This window comes from Octopus sinensis, linkage group LG28 (assembly GCF_006345805.1).
Source record: "Octopus sinensis linkage group LG28, ASM634580v1, whole genome shotgun sequence".
Taxonomy (NCBI): domain Eukaryota; kingdom Metazoa; phylum Mollusca; class Cephalopoda; order Octopoda; family Octopodidae; genus Octopus; species Octopus sinensis.
Genome location: NC_043024.1, coordinates 7,423,392 through 7,443,391, shown reverse-complemented (window position 1 = coordinate 7,443,391; position 20,000 = coordinate 7,423,392). Strand labels below are relative to the sequence as shown.

The window sequence follows — 20,000 nt, the reverse complement described above, 5'->3', positions numbered from 1 at the left end:
TTTTAAGTGAAAATAATTATATAATTACTTCATATAATGAAAAAGTCAGTCACCAGTCAACACAAATACAGTCATCTTATGTCATCTATATGCACACACATACAAACACACACACACACACACACTGGATTAGTGTTTTACAAAAATGCCAGATACTTATCTAATCTATAAAATGAAGAAATCTTGTACAAAAATGCAAGGTGAAATCATCTGCAAAAATGCAGGCTTTTTATCTTTCATATAATAAAGAAATCTTGTACAAAAATGCAAACATTTATTTTTCATATAATAAGGAAATCTTCAACTGAAATGCAAACTTTTTATCTTTCATATAATGAAGAAATCTTCTACAAAGATGGAAAATTCTTATCTTTCATTTACTGAAAAAAACCTTCCACAAAAATGCAAACTACTTCTCTTTCATATAATGAGGAAATATTCTACAAAATTTAAACATTTTGTGTTTCACTAGCAGTATCGCCCGGCGTTGCTCGGGTTTGTAAGGGAAATAACTATATAAGCATTTATAGAGAGTTACTTCCCTTATATAAACCGGGCGAAAATGCATTAAAAATGTGGAAAAATGATGGTAATTTGTTTTTAAAATCGTAGACTCATCGTAGACGCGCGCTAATACCCAGAAGGGCTCGATATGAATCACGACTATAAGATACCCGGTTTTGGTTAAACTGCACCGCAAAATGTGGGAGTAGTTAGGAATCTAAATCGTAGGAGACAGACACACAACCTCTCTTTTATATATAAAGATATAACGAAGAAATCTCTGACAAAATTGGAGGCTACTTATCTTTCATATAGTGAGGAAATCTTCTACAAAAATGTAAACATTTTCGATTGCATATAATTAAATATACAGCAATGTTGCAAATTTTATCATTCATATAATGAAGAAATCTACAAAAGAGCAAACATTTTATCTTAGAAATAACAAACAAATCTACAAACATGCAAAGATTTTATCTTTCATATAACAAAGAAATCTCCTACAGAATGTTCAATGGAATACCAATGCAAATCGACAGACATCGTGAAAATAGAGATATCGAAGAAAACATCGTGGAAACTGACAGAGACATCGTAGAAAACGACGAAGACAACGTAGACACCGACACAGTCATCATACATACCGACGCAGACATTATAAGCCCAGTACTTATTTTATCGGTCGCTTTTGCCAAACCGCTAAGTGACGGGGACGTAAACACACCAGCATCGGTTGTCAAGCAATGCTAGGGGGACAAACACAGACACACAAACATATATATGACAGGCTTCTTTCAGTTTCCGTCTACCAAATCCACTCACAAGGCATTGGTCGGCCCGGGGCTATAGCAGAAGACACTTGCACAAGATGTCACGCAGTGGGACAGAACCCGGAACCATGTGGTTGGTAAGCAAGCTACTTACCACACAGCCACTCCTGCGCCTATATGTATATGTATATATATATATATATATATATATTCAACAACAATTGAGGAATGGCCTTAATAGGCCATTCGACCCACTAGAAAGAGCAGCCAGGACTCAAACCGCCAAGTAGTAGTAATTCAGAAATTAAAGGAAAGTTTAAAAACATTTACCCTAATTCATCTTTAGACAATGCATTGTTTCAGTGTTTTTAATGGCAAACCAGCTTAATTAAATTAAATTAAGTCAATCCACCAAAGGCTACACCTCATCGGTAAAGAAGCCAGGAGAGACAGATATACAGATATAATTTAATTAAGCTGGTTTGCCATTAAAAACACTGAAACAATGCATTGTCTAAAGATGAATTAGGGTAAATGTTTTTAAATTTTCCTTTAATTTCTGAATTACTACTACTTGGCGGTTTGAGTCCTGGCTGCTCTTTCTAGTGGGTCGAATGGCCTATTAAGGCCATTCCTCAATTGTTGTTGAATTTATATATATAGTCTATGACTATTTTCTCTTTCTCACTAGACCGCTGGTGGCGATAAATTTCTATTGAATTTTTTGCTACCCTATATTGATTAATATATATATATATATATATATATATATATATTATATATATATATATATATATATATACATACATACATTCCTACGTCATTTCAATTCTGCCAAAAGGTCGTTATACCTCTCCTCATTCAGAAAATATTGTAAGCTCTCTCCTTTCATTATATTTTCTCGTTATTTGCAGATTATAGATATACATAACATTCTCCCCCTTAAAGTAAGAAAGTTGAACGCAATAAAAACTTTCCTATTTACAATGACAAATCATGAGAAACAATATAAATTATATTTCCGAACCTTGGTTTCATCATTTAGCACCTTATAAGATGAAACTATATCATAGCTTCCCCTATTTTCTCCCTTCCTTTTCTCTCTCACCTTGTCTCGTCTCCTACCCCCCCCCCCACATTCTAGCAGCTAATCACTCATCGGGCAAAAGCAGGTCAATTGAGTCACCTGGCATTATGTTCTGTTTTCTGAGAAGTTCTAATTGCTAATTCTTACCTTTATTCACCTGATTGAAATGGTTGTCTTGCAGGATGTAACACTTTTGTTTATCAGTAAAGAACATGTTTGAAACAGCTGTAGTGAACAAAAGCCCATCCGTGTTATTAATTATTCTTCACCTTACTCAGAACTTTCTTTTGGTTCATCTGGATCTGGAGTCTACAGTCAATAGTGGAATACGTGCAGTGAGTGTAGTTCTTCTTGCAGAATGTAACACTTTTGTTTATCAGTAGAGAACATGTTTGAAACAGCTGTAGTGAACAACAGCCCATCCGTGTTATTAATTACTCTTCACCTTACTCAGAACTTTCTTTCGGTTCATCTGGATCTGAAGTCTACAGTCAACAGTGGAATACGTGCAGTGAGTGTAGTTCTTTATGAATGTGATGACAGTTACTTGTGGGTGTATGCATAACTTGATGGACAAATCCGTATATAATTTAGTAAGTACATATATGTCAGTGTACACAGTGGGTATATAGGTGGGCTATCCACAGCTCTGATGTTTTACTATTTAAACGAGGTAGGAGCACTAAGGTTAAAGGATGATGATGATGATGATGATGAAAACACAACAAAGACCAAATCAATTTCCCTTAAATCTTTTATTCATTATTCCCATTCTTTTATTCTCTCCCAACAAATTCCTCAAAAACTCCAGCACAATCCTCTTCAAACATCAAAGTTCTCATTGTGTTGATATATTTAGATATATCCATGATACTGAAGTTGATATTTATGAAATTGAAGTTGAATACATCAAGCTTGAAGAGGAATAAACCTTGTCTTGTAGAAGACAAAAAACTCATAATTGTTGATAAGTTGTAATAAATTTTGATATTGATATTTTTACGCTTGTGTATGAATACTCAAATGTCTACTTCAGGGATCTTTTTGAGGGAATGATTTACCACAAATATCGCAATGATATGGCCTCTCTCCTGTATGAACACGTTTGTGAATAGTCAACCGACTATTTCTAAAGTATGATTTACCACAGATATCGCAATGATATGACTTCTCTCCTGTATGTGTACATTTGTGTTTAGTTAAGTCGCTATAAAAAGAGAATGATTTACCACAGATATCACAGTGGAATGGCTTCTTGCCTGTATGTGTACGTTTATGAGTAGTGAACTGACTATTACAAGACTATGATTTACCACAGATATCACAATGGTATGGCTTCTTGCCTGTATGTGTATGTTCATGTCTAGTCAAGGTACAACTTTGAGTGAATGATTTATCACGAATGTCACAATGATTTGGCTTCCCTTCTGTATGTACACGTTTGTGTTTAGTCACGATACCACTCTGAAGGAAGAATTTGCCGCAAATATCAAAATGATATAGCTTCCCTGCTATATGTGTAAGTTTGTGTTTTATCAACATACCCTTGTCAGAGAATGATTTACCACAGATATCACAATGGTATGGTTTCTATACTGTATGTGTCCATTTGAAGTCAGTTAAGTTACTACGTTGAGAGAATGATTTACAACAGATATCGCAATGGTATGGCTTCTATACTGTATGTGTCTGTTTGTGGTCAGTTAAGTTACTATGTTGAGAGAATGATTTACAGCAGATATCGCAATGGTATGGCTTCTATACTGTATGTGTCTGTTTGTGGTCAGTTAAGTTACTACGTTGAGAGAATGATTTACAGCAGATATCGCAATGGTATGGCTTCTATACTGTATGTGTCTGTTTGTGGTCAGTTAAGTTACTACGTTGAGAGAATGATTTACAACAGATATCGCAATGGTATGGCTTCTATACTGTAATTGTATGTTTGAGTCTTGTTAAGTTACTCCTTTGAGAGAAAAATTTACTGCAGAATATCAAAATGGTATAACTTCTCTCCTGTATGAATACGTATGTGTCTAGTCAAGTGGATACTTTCAGTGAATGATTCACCACAGATATCACAACGATATGGTTTCTCTCCAGTATGAATACGTATGTGTCTAGTCAAGTTACCATTTTGAGAGAATGATTTACCACAGATATCACGATAGGGCTTCTCTCTTGTATGTGTACGTTCGTGTATAGTCAACTCACTACATTGAGAGAATGATTTACTACAGATATTGCAATGGTATGGTTTCTCTCTTGTATGTGTACGTTTGTGGTCTGTTAAGTTACTACTTTGAGAGAATGATTTACCAGATATCACAATGATAGGGCTTCTCTCCTGTATGAGCACGCTTGTGAATAGTCAACTGACTATTATAAGAGTATGATTCACCACAGATATCACAATGATATGACTTCTCTCCTGTATGTGTACGCTTGTGTCTAGTTAAGGCAAGATTCATAGAGAATGATTTACCACAGATATTGCAATGGTATGGCTTCTCTCCTGTATGTGTACGTTTGTGGTCTTTTAAGTTACCATTTTGAGAGAATGATTTACCACAGATATCACAATGGTATGGCTTCTCTGCTGTATGTTTACGTTTGTGTGTAGTCAAGTTACCATTTTGAGAGAATGATTTACCACAGATATCACAAGGGTATGGCTTCTCTGCTGTATGTGTACGTTTGTGTTTAGTCAGGTTACTAGTTTGAGAGAATGATTTACCACAGATATCACAAGGGTATGGCTTCTCTGCTGTATGTGTACGTTTGTGTTTAGTCAGGTTACTAGTTTGAGAGAATGATTTACCACAGATATCACAAGGGTATGGCTTCTCTGCTGTATGTGTACGTTTGTGTTTAGTCAGGTTACTAGTTTGAGAGAATGATTTACCACAGATATCACAATGGTATGGCTTCTCTGTTGTATGTGTACGTTTGTGTATAGTCAAGTTACCAGTTTGAGAGAATGATTTACCACAGATATTGCAATGGTATGGCTTCTCTGCTGTGTGTGTCCGTTTGTGTCTAGTCAATACACCACTCTGACTGAATGATTTACTGAAGGTATTAGAGTGATATGGTTTCTCACCTGTATCAGGGTTATTTGCTTTAGATAACTGATTCATCATGAGAGGATAATTTGTCATAAATATCACAATGATAGTGTTTATTTCATTTCTATGAGAATGTTTGTGTTCAGTTTTGTCACTATTTTTAGGGAATAATTTAATACCTATTTCTTTATTACCCACAAGGGGCTAAACATAGAGGGGACAAACAAGGACAGACATAGGTATTAAGTCGATTACATCGACCCCAGTGCGTAACTGGTACTTAATTTATCGACCCCGAAAAAATGAAAGGTACAGTCGACCTCGGTGGAATTTGAACTCACAACGTAACAGCAGACGAAATACCTATTTCTTTATTACCCACAAGGAGCTAAACACAGAGGGGACAAACAAGGACAGACATAAGTATTAAGTCGATTACATCGACCCCAGTGCGTAACTGGTACTTAATTTATCGACCCCGAAAAAATGAAAGGTACAGTCGACCTCGGTGGAATTTGAACTCACAACGTAACGACAGACGAAATACCGCTAAGCATTTCGCCCGACGTGCTAACGTTTCTGCCAGTTCCCCGCCTTGAATAATTTAATATCGTTTCTTTCCTCTGACATCTTGCTTAATATCTAAATCATGAGGTGACAATTGTCTACTCCTTTGTAAAGTTATCCAAGCTTAATTAACCTGGAAAGCAATCATCTCCTCTATATTCCAGATAGCAAGGACTTCAAATTGTTGCTGTTAATTCCATCATCCAGAAGAAATATTTTGCCATATTGTGTCGTAGATTTTCTTTATAGTAAAAAGGTAGATGTATTGATGAATGCTCCTTTGTAAAGTTATCCAAGCTTAATTAACCTGTAAAACAATCATCTCCTCTATATTCCAGATAGCAAGGACTTCAAATTGTTGCTGTTAATTCCATCATCCAGAAGAAATATTTTGCCATATTGTATCGTAGATTTTCTTTATATAAAAATGTAGATGTAATGATGAATGCTCCTTATAAATATATCGTCTTCCTTTAGTCAATAAAAGTTGATAAAACTATCAAAGGCACATCTGAATGAAGATATTTCTTTTATGTCAACAGGATGTGATATTCTGAAATAGAAAAAAAGACTCGGTGAGATAAAGAGGATAGTTAAATGACTTAGTAATTCAACATTGCAAATATTCTTTTCTTCTCTAGGCACAAGGTCCAAAATTTATGAGGAGGGGACAGACAATTAGATCGACCCCAGTATACAAATGGTACTCAATTTATCGACCTCGAAAGGATAAAACAGAAATCAACCTTGGCGGAATCTGAACTCAGAATATAAAGACAGACGAAATACCTATTTCTTTACTACCCACAAGAGGCTAAACACAGAGAGGACAAACAAGGAAAGACATAGGTATTAAGTCGATTACATCGACCCCAGTGTGTAACTGGTACTTAATTTATCGACCCCGAAAGGATGAAAGGCAAAGTCGACCTCGGCGGAATTTGAACTCAGAACGTAACAACAGACGAAATACCTAATTCTTTACTACTCACAAGGGGCTAAACACAGAGGAGACAGTCAAGAACCGACAGACAGATTAAGTCGATTACATCGACCCCAGTGCGTAAATGGTACTTAATTTATCGACCCCGAAAGGATGAAAGGCAAAGTCGACCTCGGCGGAATTTGAACTCAGAACGTAACGACAGACGAAATACCTAATTCTTTACTACTCACAAGGGGCTAAACACAGAGGAGACAGTCAAGAACCGACAGACAGATTAAGTCGATTATATTGACCCCAGTGCGTAACTGGTACTTAATTTATCGACCCCGAAAGGATGAAAGGTAAAGTCGACCTCGGCGGAATTTGAACTCAGAACGTAACGACAGACGAAATACCTAATTCTTTACTACTCACAAGGGGCTAAACACAGAGGAGACAGTCAAGAACCGACAGACAGATTAAGTCGATTATATTGACCCCAGTGCTTAACTGGTACTTAATTTATCGACCCCGAAAGGATGAAAGGCAAAGTCGACCTTGGCGGAATTTCAATTCAGAACGTAACGACAGACGAAATACGGCTAAGCATTTCACCAGGCGTGCTAATGTTTCTGCCAGCTCGTTGCCTTCAACATTGCAAATATTACAACATCGACACTGTCATTCATTTAATGTCCATGTTTCCACTGGTCAGAATCCATTGAGGCATGGAAAGGTTTACTGCTTGACTGGATCTTGTGCCAGTGGCACATAATAAGCAGTGGAGGCGCAATGGCCCAGTGGTTAGGGCAGCGGACTCGCGGTCGTAGGATCGCGGTTTCGATTCCCAGACCGGGCATTGTGAGTGTTTATTGAGCGAAAACACCTAAAAGCTCCACGAGGCTCCGGCAGGGATGGTGGTGATCCCTGCTGTACTCTTTCACCCCAACTTTCTCTCACTCTTACTTCCTGTTTCTGTTGTACCTGTATTTCAAAGGGCCGGCCTTGTCACTCTCTGTGTCACGCTGAATATCCCTGAGAACTACGTTAGGGGCACACATGTCTGTGGAGTGCTCAGCCACTTACACGTTGATTTCACGAGCAGGCTGTTCCGTTGATCGGATCTACTGGAACCCTCATCGTTGTAACCGACGGAGTGCTTCCACACACAATAAGCAGCAGCATTCGAGTGTGGTTGATGCCAGTGCTGACTGACTGACTGCAAGCCACTGTCACATAATAAACACACGGTAAACTCTCGGAGTGGTTGATGTTAGGAAGGGCATCCAAATGTAGAAACATTACCAGATCAGTTTGGAACCTGGTGCAGCCTCCTGATCTGCCAGCCTTCAATCAAGCCGTCCAACCTATCCCATCATTTAAAGCAGACGTTAAACGACAAGGATGATGATGATGAAGTATATAGAAGAGGGCATTGGTCGCTAGCTTTGGGTAGGTTTAGGTTTAGGGTTAGAGATAAATTAAGTACCAGTTACACATGCATGCACTGGTGTCGATAGAATCGACTTAATACTTTTGTCTCTCATGCTTTGTCCCCTTGCCGGAACAAATTTACACAAAAGGTAAATAAACCAGAAATGGGGGATCAATGTTTTATCGTTTCGGGGTCGATAAATTAAGTACCAATTACGCACTGGTGTCAAGGATTTTTTTCCCAATTTATATCACAGCCTCCGACAAGCTGGGGCATCCTTTTATGAAAAAATATTTCGCAAATTTTTACAATACGACCCACACTCCACGCACCCTCATATCCCACTCTAGACCGATTTAGGCATATTATAGTTTTGTTTTTGTTGTTTTTGGCCCTTCAAAACCATGGGAGAAGCCTTTTTGGTAAAAAAAAAAAGAAAGAAAATATTCAAAAAATATCGTTAATACTTTTATTGGGCGATGAAATTCATCGATTTAAGAGATATGGCTGTTGTTTCTAGCACATGCCAACTCAACCCTCCTCGTTTGTTTATGAATATCGATAACGAATTGCTGCCGTTGTTTAGATCGGACAGGATGTTGTCTCAGTTTTTAGATGCAGCAAATGATTTCAGCTCAAAAGAGAGCATAGGATTGGTTAAAATTCGAAAAATTAAACTACGTTAAACAAACAAATTACAAATTTATCAAAAAAACCAAGTGAAAATAATGTTTTCTTTTGACACATTCTACCAGTATACGAAGTTTTAAAGTGTTTAGTTAACTAGAAAATTGTGTTGAAATCTGGCTATCAAAAGGAAAAGATCCAAAATTATTTCCTTTGTGCAAAAAAATTATTTATTTTGTTTTATTTACTTTGCTAGGTAGTCGTTGTAGGATCGACTAGTCATGACTAGCTATCGCAGAAGCGTGAGTGCGCGCACCGGGACCACTTTTCTTAAATAGTACGGTTGTTTTGTCCCTGTGGGTAATAAAGAAATTGGTATTTCGCCCGTCTTTATGTTCATCATCATCATCTTTAAACGTCCGTTCTCCATGCTAGCATGGGTTGGACCGGGGATCTGGGAAGCCAGAAGGCTGCACCAGGCTCCAGTCTGATCTGGCAATGTTTCTACAGCTGGATGCCCTTCCTAACGCCAACCACTCCGTGAGTGTAGTGGGTGCTTTTTACGTGCCACCTGCACAGGTGCCAGGTGAGGCTGGCAACGGCCATGGTCGGATTGGTGTATTTTATGTGCCACCGGCACAGAAGCCAGTCGAGGCGGTGCTGGCATCGGCCACGAGTCGGATGGTGCTTTTTACGTACCACCAGACCAGGGATCCTGGCTGGTTCAATTCGGTTTCGATTACGCGTACAAATTCCGATGAGGTCGACTTTTCATCCTTTTGGGCTCGCATTGAGGTCGATGGAATCGACTTAATCCCTTCCCCCAAAGTCGAGGACATGTGCTTCCATCATTATTTTATTCACTCGGGGGCAAGTTCAAATAAGACCGAGGCCGAATTTGCCTTTTATCCTTTTCGAGAAATACTCAGTTCCTGCCTGAATGAAACATTTCCATGACTAGCACGAATAAGATGACTGATATCGTGCATCCGGCTGCAATACCTATTTCAAGCCGTTGCCACTCCGTTGTGAACTTTCCTGCTGTAAATCTCATCCTCAGGTTGTCGTAGTACGACATGAGCTTTCGTTGAACATCTTTTGGAATCCAAAAGAAGTCCATCGCTGTTTTTATTATTGCGTGCGGAACAGATCCATAAACATTTGGCAAGATCTAGCCAAACAATGTACAGGTTTTTCTTCATTTGTTTTGCACAGGTGATGGCTTCCCAGATGGAAAATGCGTGTTTTATGCACCCAGGGATTCCTGCTTTTTGAATTGCTTCATTAACGTATCCGTTATGCTGTACGAATCTTATGATTCGTCTACCAATTATTCCGAACATGATTTTCCCGTCTGTATTTAGTAGTGAAATCGGTATAAATTGGCCTAGTGTTTTTGCCTCTTTTTCTTTAGGTAGATACCTATTTCTTTATTACCCACAAGGGGCTAAACATAGAGGGGACAAACAAAGACAGACATAGGTATTAAGTCGATTACATCGACCCCCAGTGCGTAACTGGTACTTAATTTATCGACCCCGAAAGGATGAAAGGCAAAGTCGACCTCAGCGGAATTTGAACTCAGAACGTAGCGACGGGCGAAATACTATTTCTTTATTACCCACAAGGGGCTAAACATAGAGGGGATAAACATGGACAGACATAGGTATTAAGTCGATTACATCGACCCTAGTGCTTAACTGGTACTTAATTTATCGACCCCGAAAGGATGAAAGGCAAAGTCGACCTCGGCGGAATTTGAACTCACAACGTAACGCAGACAAAATACCGCTAGGCATTTCGTCCGGCGTGCTAACGATTCTGCCAGCTCACCGCCTTCAGGTAGATAGATACCTTCGGCTATACACCATCGCTCCGCTACATCTTTCTTCTTCCACATTTCTCTTATCAGTGCAAACAGGAAATCTTTGTCAACTTACCGTTTTTATCAGTGACTCCTAAAGTACAGAACAACATATATGAATGTGGTATTCATCAATCGGTTTCCTCTCATTTTACTAATTAATTACGCTGTTTTACTCTCGTTTAATTAACTAATTTACTTTATATCACATGTAACTGTCGGTCATCGGTTTTCATAAACAACCGACCAACATTTCATTTTGGAAGTTATTACTGGTACTACTAGCGAAGTGGTCCCGGTGCGTGCATCCGCACCAGCTAGTCGTAAGTAGTCGATCCTACAACGACTTGCGCATATGTTTGTATTTCAAGGCTGAATACAGATCAAAGGAAATTAAATAATATTTTTCGAACAAAGTAAATAATTTTTTAAAACAAAGGAGTGGCTGTGTGGTAAGTGGCTTGCTAATGAACCACATGGTTCCGGGTTCAGTCCCACTGCGTGACATCTTGGGCAAGTGTCTTCTGCTATAGCCCCGGGCCGACCAATGCCTTGTGAGTGGATTTGGTAGACGGAAACTGAAAGAAGCCTGTCGTATATATATATATATATAAGTGTGTGTGTATATGTTTGTGTGTCTGTGTTTGTCCCCCTAGCATTGCTTGACAACCGATGCTGGTGCGTTTACGTCCCCGTCACTTAGCGGTTCGGCAAAGGAGACCGATAGAATAAGTACTGGGCTTACAAAGAATAAGTCCCGGGGGTCGATTTGCTCGACTAAAGGCGGTGCTCCAGCATGGCCGCAGTCAAATGACTGAAACAAGTAAAGAGAGTAGATAATTCTTTTTACACAAATTAAATATTTTTCGAACAAAGTAAATAATTTTTTAAACTAAGAAAACATTATTTTTATAAACAAAGGTTAGGCTTAAAAAGTCGTTGTAGGATCGACTACTTACGACTAGCTGTTCGCTAGTAGTACCGTTATTATTTAAGACAATGTGGAGGCGAAATGGCCCAGTGGTTAGGGCAGCGGACTCGCGGTCGTAGGATCGCGGTTTCGATTCCCATACCGGGCGTTGTGAGTGTTTATTGAGCGAAAACACCTAAAAGCTCCACGAGGCTCCGGCAGGGGATGGTGGTGATCCCTGCTGTACTCTTTCACCACAACTTTCTCTCACTCTTAGTTCCTGTTTCTGTTGTACCTGTATTTCAAAGGGCCGGCCTTGTCACTCTCTGTGACACGCTGAATATCCCCGAGAACTACGTTAAGGGTACACGTGTCTGTGGAGTGCTCAGCCACTTACACGTTAATTTCTCGAGCAGGCTGTTCCGTTGGTCAGATCAACCGGAACCCTCGTCGTCGTAACCGACGGAGTGCTTCCATCCATTTAAGACAATGAAATATATTTCCGAATGTTTTCGCTTCGAAAAATAATTACTGTAACTGGTTCACATAATTCTATTATTTACATTGCTATTAGTAATACTATTGTTACCATAACAACGTTAAGAAAATCTTTTGTCAACTTACCACGTTAAGATATAAACAGCGAGTCAGCGATCAGTAAATTAAACACCTTAATTAAGAATTTAATTGGACCTTCGTTGAAGTGATGTAGCAGTTATTTCCCTTGATCCGATTGTATTTCTTCAATTCTCTAATAGATGACACTAGCGACTGTTTGGTTCCATTCCCTTTTTGGTTTTTGTCCCATTCTGAAAATATCTTCCCTTCAAGTTTTTTCCAATTTTCTCGAGATTATTTTAGCGAAGTGTACTCATATATATTACTAGGAGCGGCAATCTTTCGTCTCTAGTAGACCTTTCCGTCGATTTCCGTAAAAAAATTTATTTTTTTTTACATATGGGCTTGCGGGAACTTTTGAAGTAATGAGAGCGAAAGAGACTAAGAGAAAGCGATTGTATGACGAGGGAAGTTCTTTTGAAGTTACCGTCCAGGGGAAGCATTGATGTACATGTGTGTGTGTGTTTGATGGGGTGTGGGAGACAGACAGTATGTTGTGTAAGTGAAGTGCTTCTGTTAGTGTGTGTGAAGAGACAGAGTAATGTGTGAAAGAAAGAGATAACTGAATTTTTTTACTCGGTGTATGTGTATATGTATGTATATTACTTCAAAAGTTCCCGCAAGCCCATATGTAAAAAAAAAAAAATTTTTACGGAATTCGACGGAAAGGTCTACTAGAGACGAAAGATCGCCCTAGGAGCTTCTCCAGACTTGCATCTCTCCAATTAAATGAAATCCATTGAACAAAAAACCTTTCTTCACCTCATTCCTTTATTCCTCTTTTCATTTCATTAATCTCCAACCTTCTCATTTTCCCTATTTGTCTCGGAGGACCTTTTCTGTTTGAACGGCAGTTTTTTCTAGCGGTGTCATATGAAATTGTCACCCATAATTATGACCCTAGTATCGATCTATTGCATTTCAATCTCATTTAGGGTTAGGAGTGGGGGAAGGGTATCTTTTTTTCTTCACAAATGTAAATAAACCCAATCTGTTTCTTAAACGCGGGACATATTCATACGGCACAGAATGTCTTTTACCTCAATAGACGTCACTGATTGGTTGAAATTGCAGAAATTGAAGAAAAAAACAACAAATATCTTACAAACTATAGAATTTTCTCAATAAAACCAAGAGAAAAAGATGTTTTCTAAACACATTCTACCAGTATACGAAGTTTAAAAGTGTTTAGTTACGTGGAAATTATTTTAAAAAACTGCCGGTCAAACTGAAAAGATTCCATTTGTCCTTTTGACAGATCTTGCTTTTAGTCCAGCTGAGTTTCTAGCAGAATGTTTTTTTTACCTCAATAGACGTCATTGATTGGTTGAAATTGCAGAAATTAAAGAAAAAAAAAACAACAAATATCTTACAAACTATAGAATTTTCTCAATAAAGCCAAGAGAAAAAGATGTTTTATAAACACATTCTACCTGTATACGAAGTTTAAAATTTTTTAGTTACCTAGAAATTATGTTAAAAACTGCCGTTCAAACAGAAAAGATCCAAACTTTCTTCTCTTTCTTCATCTCATTCCTTTATTCCTCTTTCCATTTCATTAATCTCCACCCTACTCATTTTCCCTATTTATCTTGGAGGACCTTTTCTGTTTGACCGGCAGTTTTTAACATAATTTCTAGGTAACTAAAAAATTTTAAACTCCGTATACTGGTAGAATGTGTTTATAAAACATTTTTTTCTCTTGGCTTTATTGAGAAAATTCTATAGTTTGTAAGATATTTGTTGTTTTTTGTCTTCAATTTCTGCAATTTCAACCAATCAGTGACGTCTATTGAGGTGAAAACATTCTGTGCCGTATGAATATGTCCCTCGTTTAAGAAACAGATTGGGTTTATTTACATTTGTGAAGAAAAAAAGATACCCTTCTCCCACCCCTAACCCTAACCCTAAAAGACATTGAAATGCAATAGATCGATTCTAGGGTCAAAATTATGGGTGACAATTTCATATGACACCGCTAGAAAAAATTGCCGTTCAAACCGAAAAGATCCGCAGTTTTTTCTTCACCAAATCCACTCACAAGGCTTTGGTCGGCCCGAGGCTATAGTAGAAGACACTCACCTAAGGTGCCACGCAGTGGGACTGAACTCGGAAACATGTGGTTGGTAAGCAAGCTACTTACCACACAGCCACTCCTACGCCTAGCGGGGGCGGGTGTGCTGAAAGTGTAGCTGCTAGAGTAAGAATAGCCTAGGCAAATTTCAGAGAGCTCTTACCTCTGCTGGTGACAAAAGGCCTCTCGCTCAGAGTAAAAGGCAGACTGTATGACGCATGTGTACGAACAGCCATGCTACATGGCAGTGAAACATGGACCGTGACTGCTGAGGATATGCGTAAGCTCGCAAGAAATGAAGCCAGTATGCTCCAATGGGTGTGTAATGTCAGTGTTCATACTCAACAGAGTGTAAGTACCTTGAGAGAAAAGTTGGACCTAAGAAGCCTCAGTTGTGGAGTGCAAGAGAGACGTTTGCGCTGGTATGGTCATGTAGCAAGAATGGATGAAGATAGTTGTGTGAAAATGTGCCACACCCTAGCGGTTGAGGGAACCTGTGGAAGAGGTAGACCCAGGAAAATCTGGGACGAGGTGGTGAAGCACGACCTTCAAACTTTAGTTCTCACTGAGGCAATGACTAGAGACCGAGACCTTTGGAAGTATGCTGTGCGTGAGAAGACCCAGCAGGACAAGTGAGGCCATAACTCGTGGCCTTTACCTGGGATGGAGCCAGCCTACGTATGCATACCTTCCCTTCTTGGGACATAAAACTCTACTTGTGAAGACCTGTTGAGGCAAATGAGAATCAGAATCAAAATCAAGATCAATGGAATTTGTAGCTCTGATACCAGTGCCGGTGGCACGTAAGAGAACCATCTGAATGTGGCCGTAGGCAGTGCCGCCCCGACTGGCCTCTGTGCCGGTGGATCGTAAAAGGCACTATCCGATTGTGGCCATTGCCAGCCTCGTCTGGCCTCTGTGCCAGTAGCACGTAAAAAGCACCATCTGATTGTGGCTGTTTGCCAGCGTCGTCTGGCACCTGTGCCGGTGGCACGTAAAAAGCACCCACTACACTCACGGAGTGGTTGGCGTTAGGAAGGGCATCCAGCCGTAGAAATACTGCCAGATCAGATTGGGTCAGGTCCAGCCTTCTGGCTTCCCAGACCCCAGCTGAACCGTCCAACCTATGCTAGCATGGAAGGCGGACGTTAAACAATGATGATGTATATATATAATTGGCTGATGAGTACTCAGCATCTTAAATCTGTTGTAATACTTACAACATTTAATAAAATGATGTAGTACGAAACGCTTGTACCAAATTACCGGAGTCATTCTTGTTGCTTATTTTGAGTATATATATATATATGATATCATACGTACTATTCTTTTTCTAGACATATTGGTATTTCTTGTCTTATTTTAGTGCTAATTTCATTTCACTACTATTCTCACACCCTTGTTCCTCCTTTATATAGAAACAATTGCTTGTTCAGACTCTTTTCGGTATCGACTTCAAAGCTCCGCACTGGAAGACGGTATGATTTTTAATATTCAGGCTTTTGGCCACTTACTGCTGTTGTTTGTCAACAAGAACTTCTGGCGGTGTATATTTCGTTTGTCACTGATATTTATGACAGAACCCTAACTCTAAAACCCTAACCCTAAAATCCCTTAAAACAAGTACAAACGCACGAACGATGTCATAAATAACAGTGACAAACGAAAAATACACCGCCGATAGTCTCTCTCTGTAATTTGTAATTACTACTAAACAATGAAGAGGACATAAACACAAACTTTACTTCGCATGCTTTTGGATTTATCATAACCTGTCCATCGAGGCAAAGTATTGTCACGTGAAAGTAAATAAATATTTCCTTAAAACTTCATGCATTATCCATCTTACACATCCTACAATAAGCAATTATAACAACTAATCTTAGCCATTACAACTGGTAACCGCTACCGTTACAAGTGGATGTTCTGTTAGAACAAACTATACTTTGGTAGATACCATGAGAGAAGCTCTCATATAGATGTTTTGGTGCAAAATGCACTCAATTATATTACTGGTGCGGAGATAAAATCCCACCACTTCCAGCGTCAAGACCACCAGATCGTGTGATTTCAATCTTCCTTGGTTTTGTCAATGAACGACGCTTGACTGCTAGAAATAGTAGCGACTTACCTCTCTGCTAGCAAAGGAGTGGCTGTGTGGTAAGTAGCTTGCTAACCAACCACATTGTTCCGGGTTCAGTCCCACTGTGTGGCATCTTGGGCAAGTGTCCTCTGCTATAGCCCCGGGCTGACCAATGCCTTGTGAGTGGATTTGGTAGACGGAAACTGAAAGAAGCCTGTCGTATATATGTATGTGTGTTTGTGTGTCTGTGTTTGTCCCCCTAGCATTGCTTGACAACCGATGCTGGTGTGTTTACGTCCCCGTCACTTAGCGGTTCGGCAAAAAAGACCGATAGAATAAGTACTGGGCTTACAAAGAATAAGTCCCGGGGTCGATTTGCTCGACTACAGGCGGTGCTCCAGCATGGCCGCAGTCAAATGACTGAAACAAGTAAAAAGAGAATATAGTAAATCAGTGCCAGGATAGGCAGTGGTGTTGTGATTTGCCAGCGAGTTTGCAAAAAATATATATTTATTATCGTTGGTGGGGGGAGTTATCTCCCTGCCAGTACTATATACAAGCATGCATTTTATCCTATAAACCCATATTAGAGTTTCTGGACCTTTACCTTCTGACCTACAGATTTAAAAATTAATTTTTTGTAACTAAACACTTTCAAACTTCAGACACTGGTAGAATGTGTCATATAAAACATCTTTTATTCTTAGCATTTTTGAGAAAAACTTATATTTACGAAGTAATTTCATGTTAAAGTAGTCCTATTTCGGTTACTTCAACCAATCAATGACGTGTATTCAGCTGAATAAAATTACTGCCGTTGTTTGTCAACAAGAACTTCCAGTGGTGTATATTTCGTTTGCCACTGTTATTTATGATATCGTTTGTGCATTTGTACTGGTTTTAGCTTTAAGGGGTTAAGGTTAGGGTTAAGGTTTTAGAGTTAGGGTTTTAGGGTTAGAGTTTTAGGGCTAGGGTTTTCGGGTTAGGGTTGTCATAAATAACAGTGACAAACGAAAAATACACCACCAGAAGTTGTTGCTGACAAACAACGGCAGTAATTTTATTCACCTGAATACACGTCATTGATTGGTCAAAATTACCGAAACACAACAACTTTAACGTGAAATTACTTCGTAAATATAAGTTTTTCTCAAAAATGCTAAGAGTAAAAGATGTTTTATGTGACACATTCTACCAGTGTCCGAAGTTTGAAAGTGTTTAGTTACAAAAGATTATTTTTTAAATCTGTAGGTCAAAAGGTAAAGATCCGAACAATGAATGGTGATAGTAACACCAGCACTAGCTGACTGCATTTTGACTGCTGATACAATTACACCCATGCAAGAACAATTATCCCCAAACCCTATCAATGTTTTGTTGTTCATAGCAGTGACAAAATTTTCCTTTGCTTATGAAAAGAATATTTTGCTTATCGAAATTCTTTGCAGATATCAGAGCAGCTGACAGTAGGTAAGCTATGAATGGTGATAGCAACACCAGCACTAGCTAACCACATTTTAACTGTTCCTAAAATCTCACCAATTCGAGAACAATTATCTCCAAACTCTGTCGATGTTTTGTTGTTCATGGCAATGACATTTTCCTTTGCTCATCAAAATTCTCTAAAGATATCAGTGTTCTTCGTACTGTGTTGGTGGGACAAGTGTAACTTTGACCAAAAGGTAAAAGATCCAAGTTTCTTTTGTAGCAGTAAGGACATTCATGTTTAAGTGAGGATAAATCAATAATATACTTTTCCTTTCTAGAAACAGATGGAATATATGAGTATTCTGAAATAATTATTTTACTAAATATCACAAGTAGCAAGTTATCCTACCAATTCAACTATAGTTGTAGTCATATAAAAACATAGTCTTTTACGTCCTTGTAACTTAGCGGTTCGGCAAGAGAGAATAATAGAATAAATTTCTGGATCTTTACCTTTTGACCGACAGATTTAAAAATTTATTTTTTGTAACTAAACACTTTCAAACTTCGGACACTGGCCTCTACATGGGATGTAGCCAGTCCACTTATGCATACCTTTCCTTCTCGGGACACAAAACTCTACATGTGAAGACCTGTTGAGGCAAGTGAAAATCCAAATCAAAATCGAAATCAATCAACATCAATGGAAATTGTAGCTGTGATACCAGTGCCGGTGGCACGTAAGAGAACCATCTGAACGTGGCCGTTGCCAGCACTGCCCCGACTGGCCTCGTGCTGGTGACACGTAAAAAGCACCATCCGATCGTGGCCGTTTGCCAGCCCCATCTGGCACCTGTGCAGGTGGCACATAAAAAGCACCCACTACATTCTCGGAGTGGTTGGCGTTAGGAAGGGCATCCAGCTGTAGAAACACTGCCAGATCAGACTGGGCCTGGCGCAGCCTTCTGGCTTCCCAGATCCCAGTTGAACCGGCCAACCCATGCTAGCATGGAAAACGGACGTTAAACGATGATGATATTAGAAGGTTTGGAGATGATGTACAGATATTTTATATTAGAAGAAATGAGGTACTCAGAAATTCAGATGATTTTATATTTACAGATATTTATTTGTATATTACATGTTTTTATACATCATATAACTTAGATCATGTATTAGCGCTTTCTCCCATTCTAGTGGGGTTTTCAAATCAAACTAAGTTCCTGTGAAAAATGTTTTGACCATTTTATAGTGTTATTGAGTGTGTAGTGGTGGGGAGGGACATAAGACAGTACAAGAAGGTGATGGATAGGGAGAAAGTGAGGGAGAGAGCATGTGTGTGTGTTTTTGTATTTGGAAGAAGTGTTAAAGAAAAAGAGGGGAAGGGAGAGGGAAGAAGAAGAAAAAATTGTTTTGCTGGTTAGCTGGTCAGGATGTTTACTCCAAGGGAGGTCTAAGATCTTGGGGAAAAGAATTTAAGTTTTGACCATTTTAGAGTGTTATTGAGTGTGTAGTGGCCAGGAGGGACATAAGACAGTACAAGAGGGTGGTGAATGGGGAGAAAGTGAGGGAAAGCATGTGTGTGTGTGTGTTTTTTTTTGTATCTGGAGGAAGTGTTAGAAAAGGAGAAGAAAAGGAAGGGGAGGGAAGGTAGGCCATAAATTATATTTCCTTTTTATCATTGAGAGAGAGTGTGTGTGTGTGTAAGGTGGAATGGTCAAATGGTTTTGGGGTTTTAGAGAAGAATTCTTTTTATTATTGTTTTGTGTGTGTGTGTGGGGGGGGGTGTCTGTGAGTTTGGAGAAGGGAAGAAAGAAGAAAAAAAAAGAGGAAGAAGAAATAATTGTGTTGATATTTATACCAAATTAAAGTGAAATGGTTTCATTCAAATATTAGAATATCCTTTGCTCAATGTTGTATTTTCAAAAACCAAAACATATGTGTAGAACTCTGTGTGTGTGTGTGTTTAACACAGTTTACTTAACAAATTTGGTCCTTCATCTGGTACAGCTTATTATAGAGATATTTTCAACCATTCAA

General features: G+C 38.9%; 1 protein-coding gene across 1 annotated transcript in view; it reads right to left on the bottom strand.

Annotated features, from left to right (window-relative positions):
• Positions 1–3,995: 3,995 nt before the first annotated feature.
• LOC115225651 (zinc finger protein 239-like) overlaps positions 3,996–20,000 on the bottom strand; it is a 26,731-nt gene continuing 10,726 nt past the window's right edge. The window contains exons 4-5 of the mRNA XM_036514546.1: positions 4,859–4,943; positions 3,996–4,527 (exon numbers count right to left, since the gene is read on the bottom strand). Coding sequence (XP_036370439.1) covers positions 4,343–4,527; positions 4,859–4,943 — 270 coding nt within the window. The 3' untranslated portion in view covers positions 3,996–4,342. The remainder of the gene's footprint in view (positions 4,528–4,858; positions 4,944–20,000) is intronic.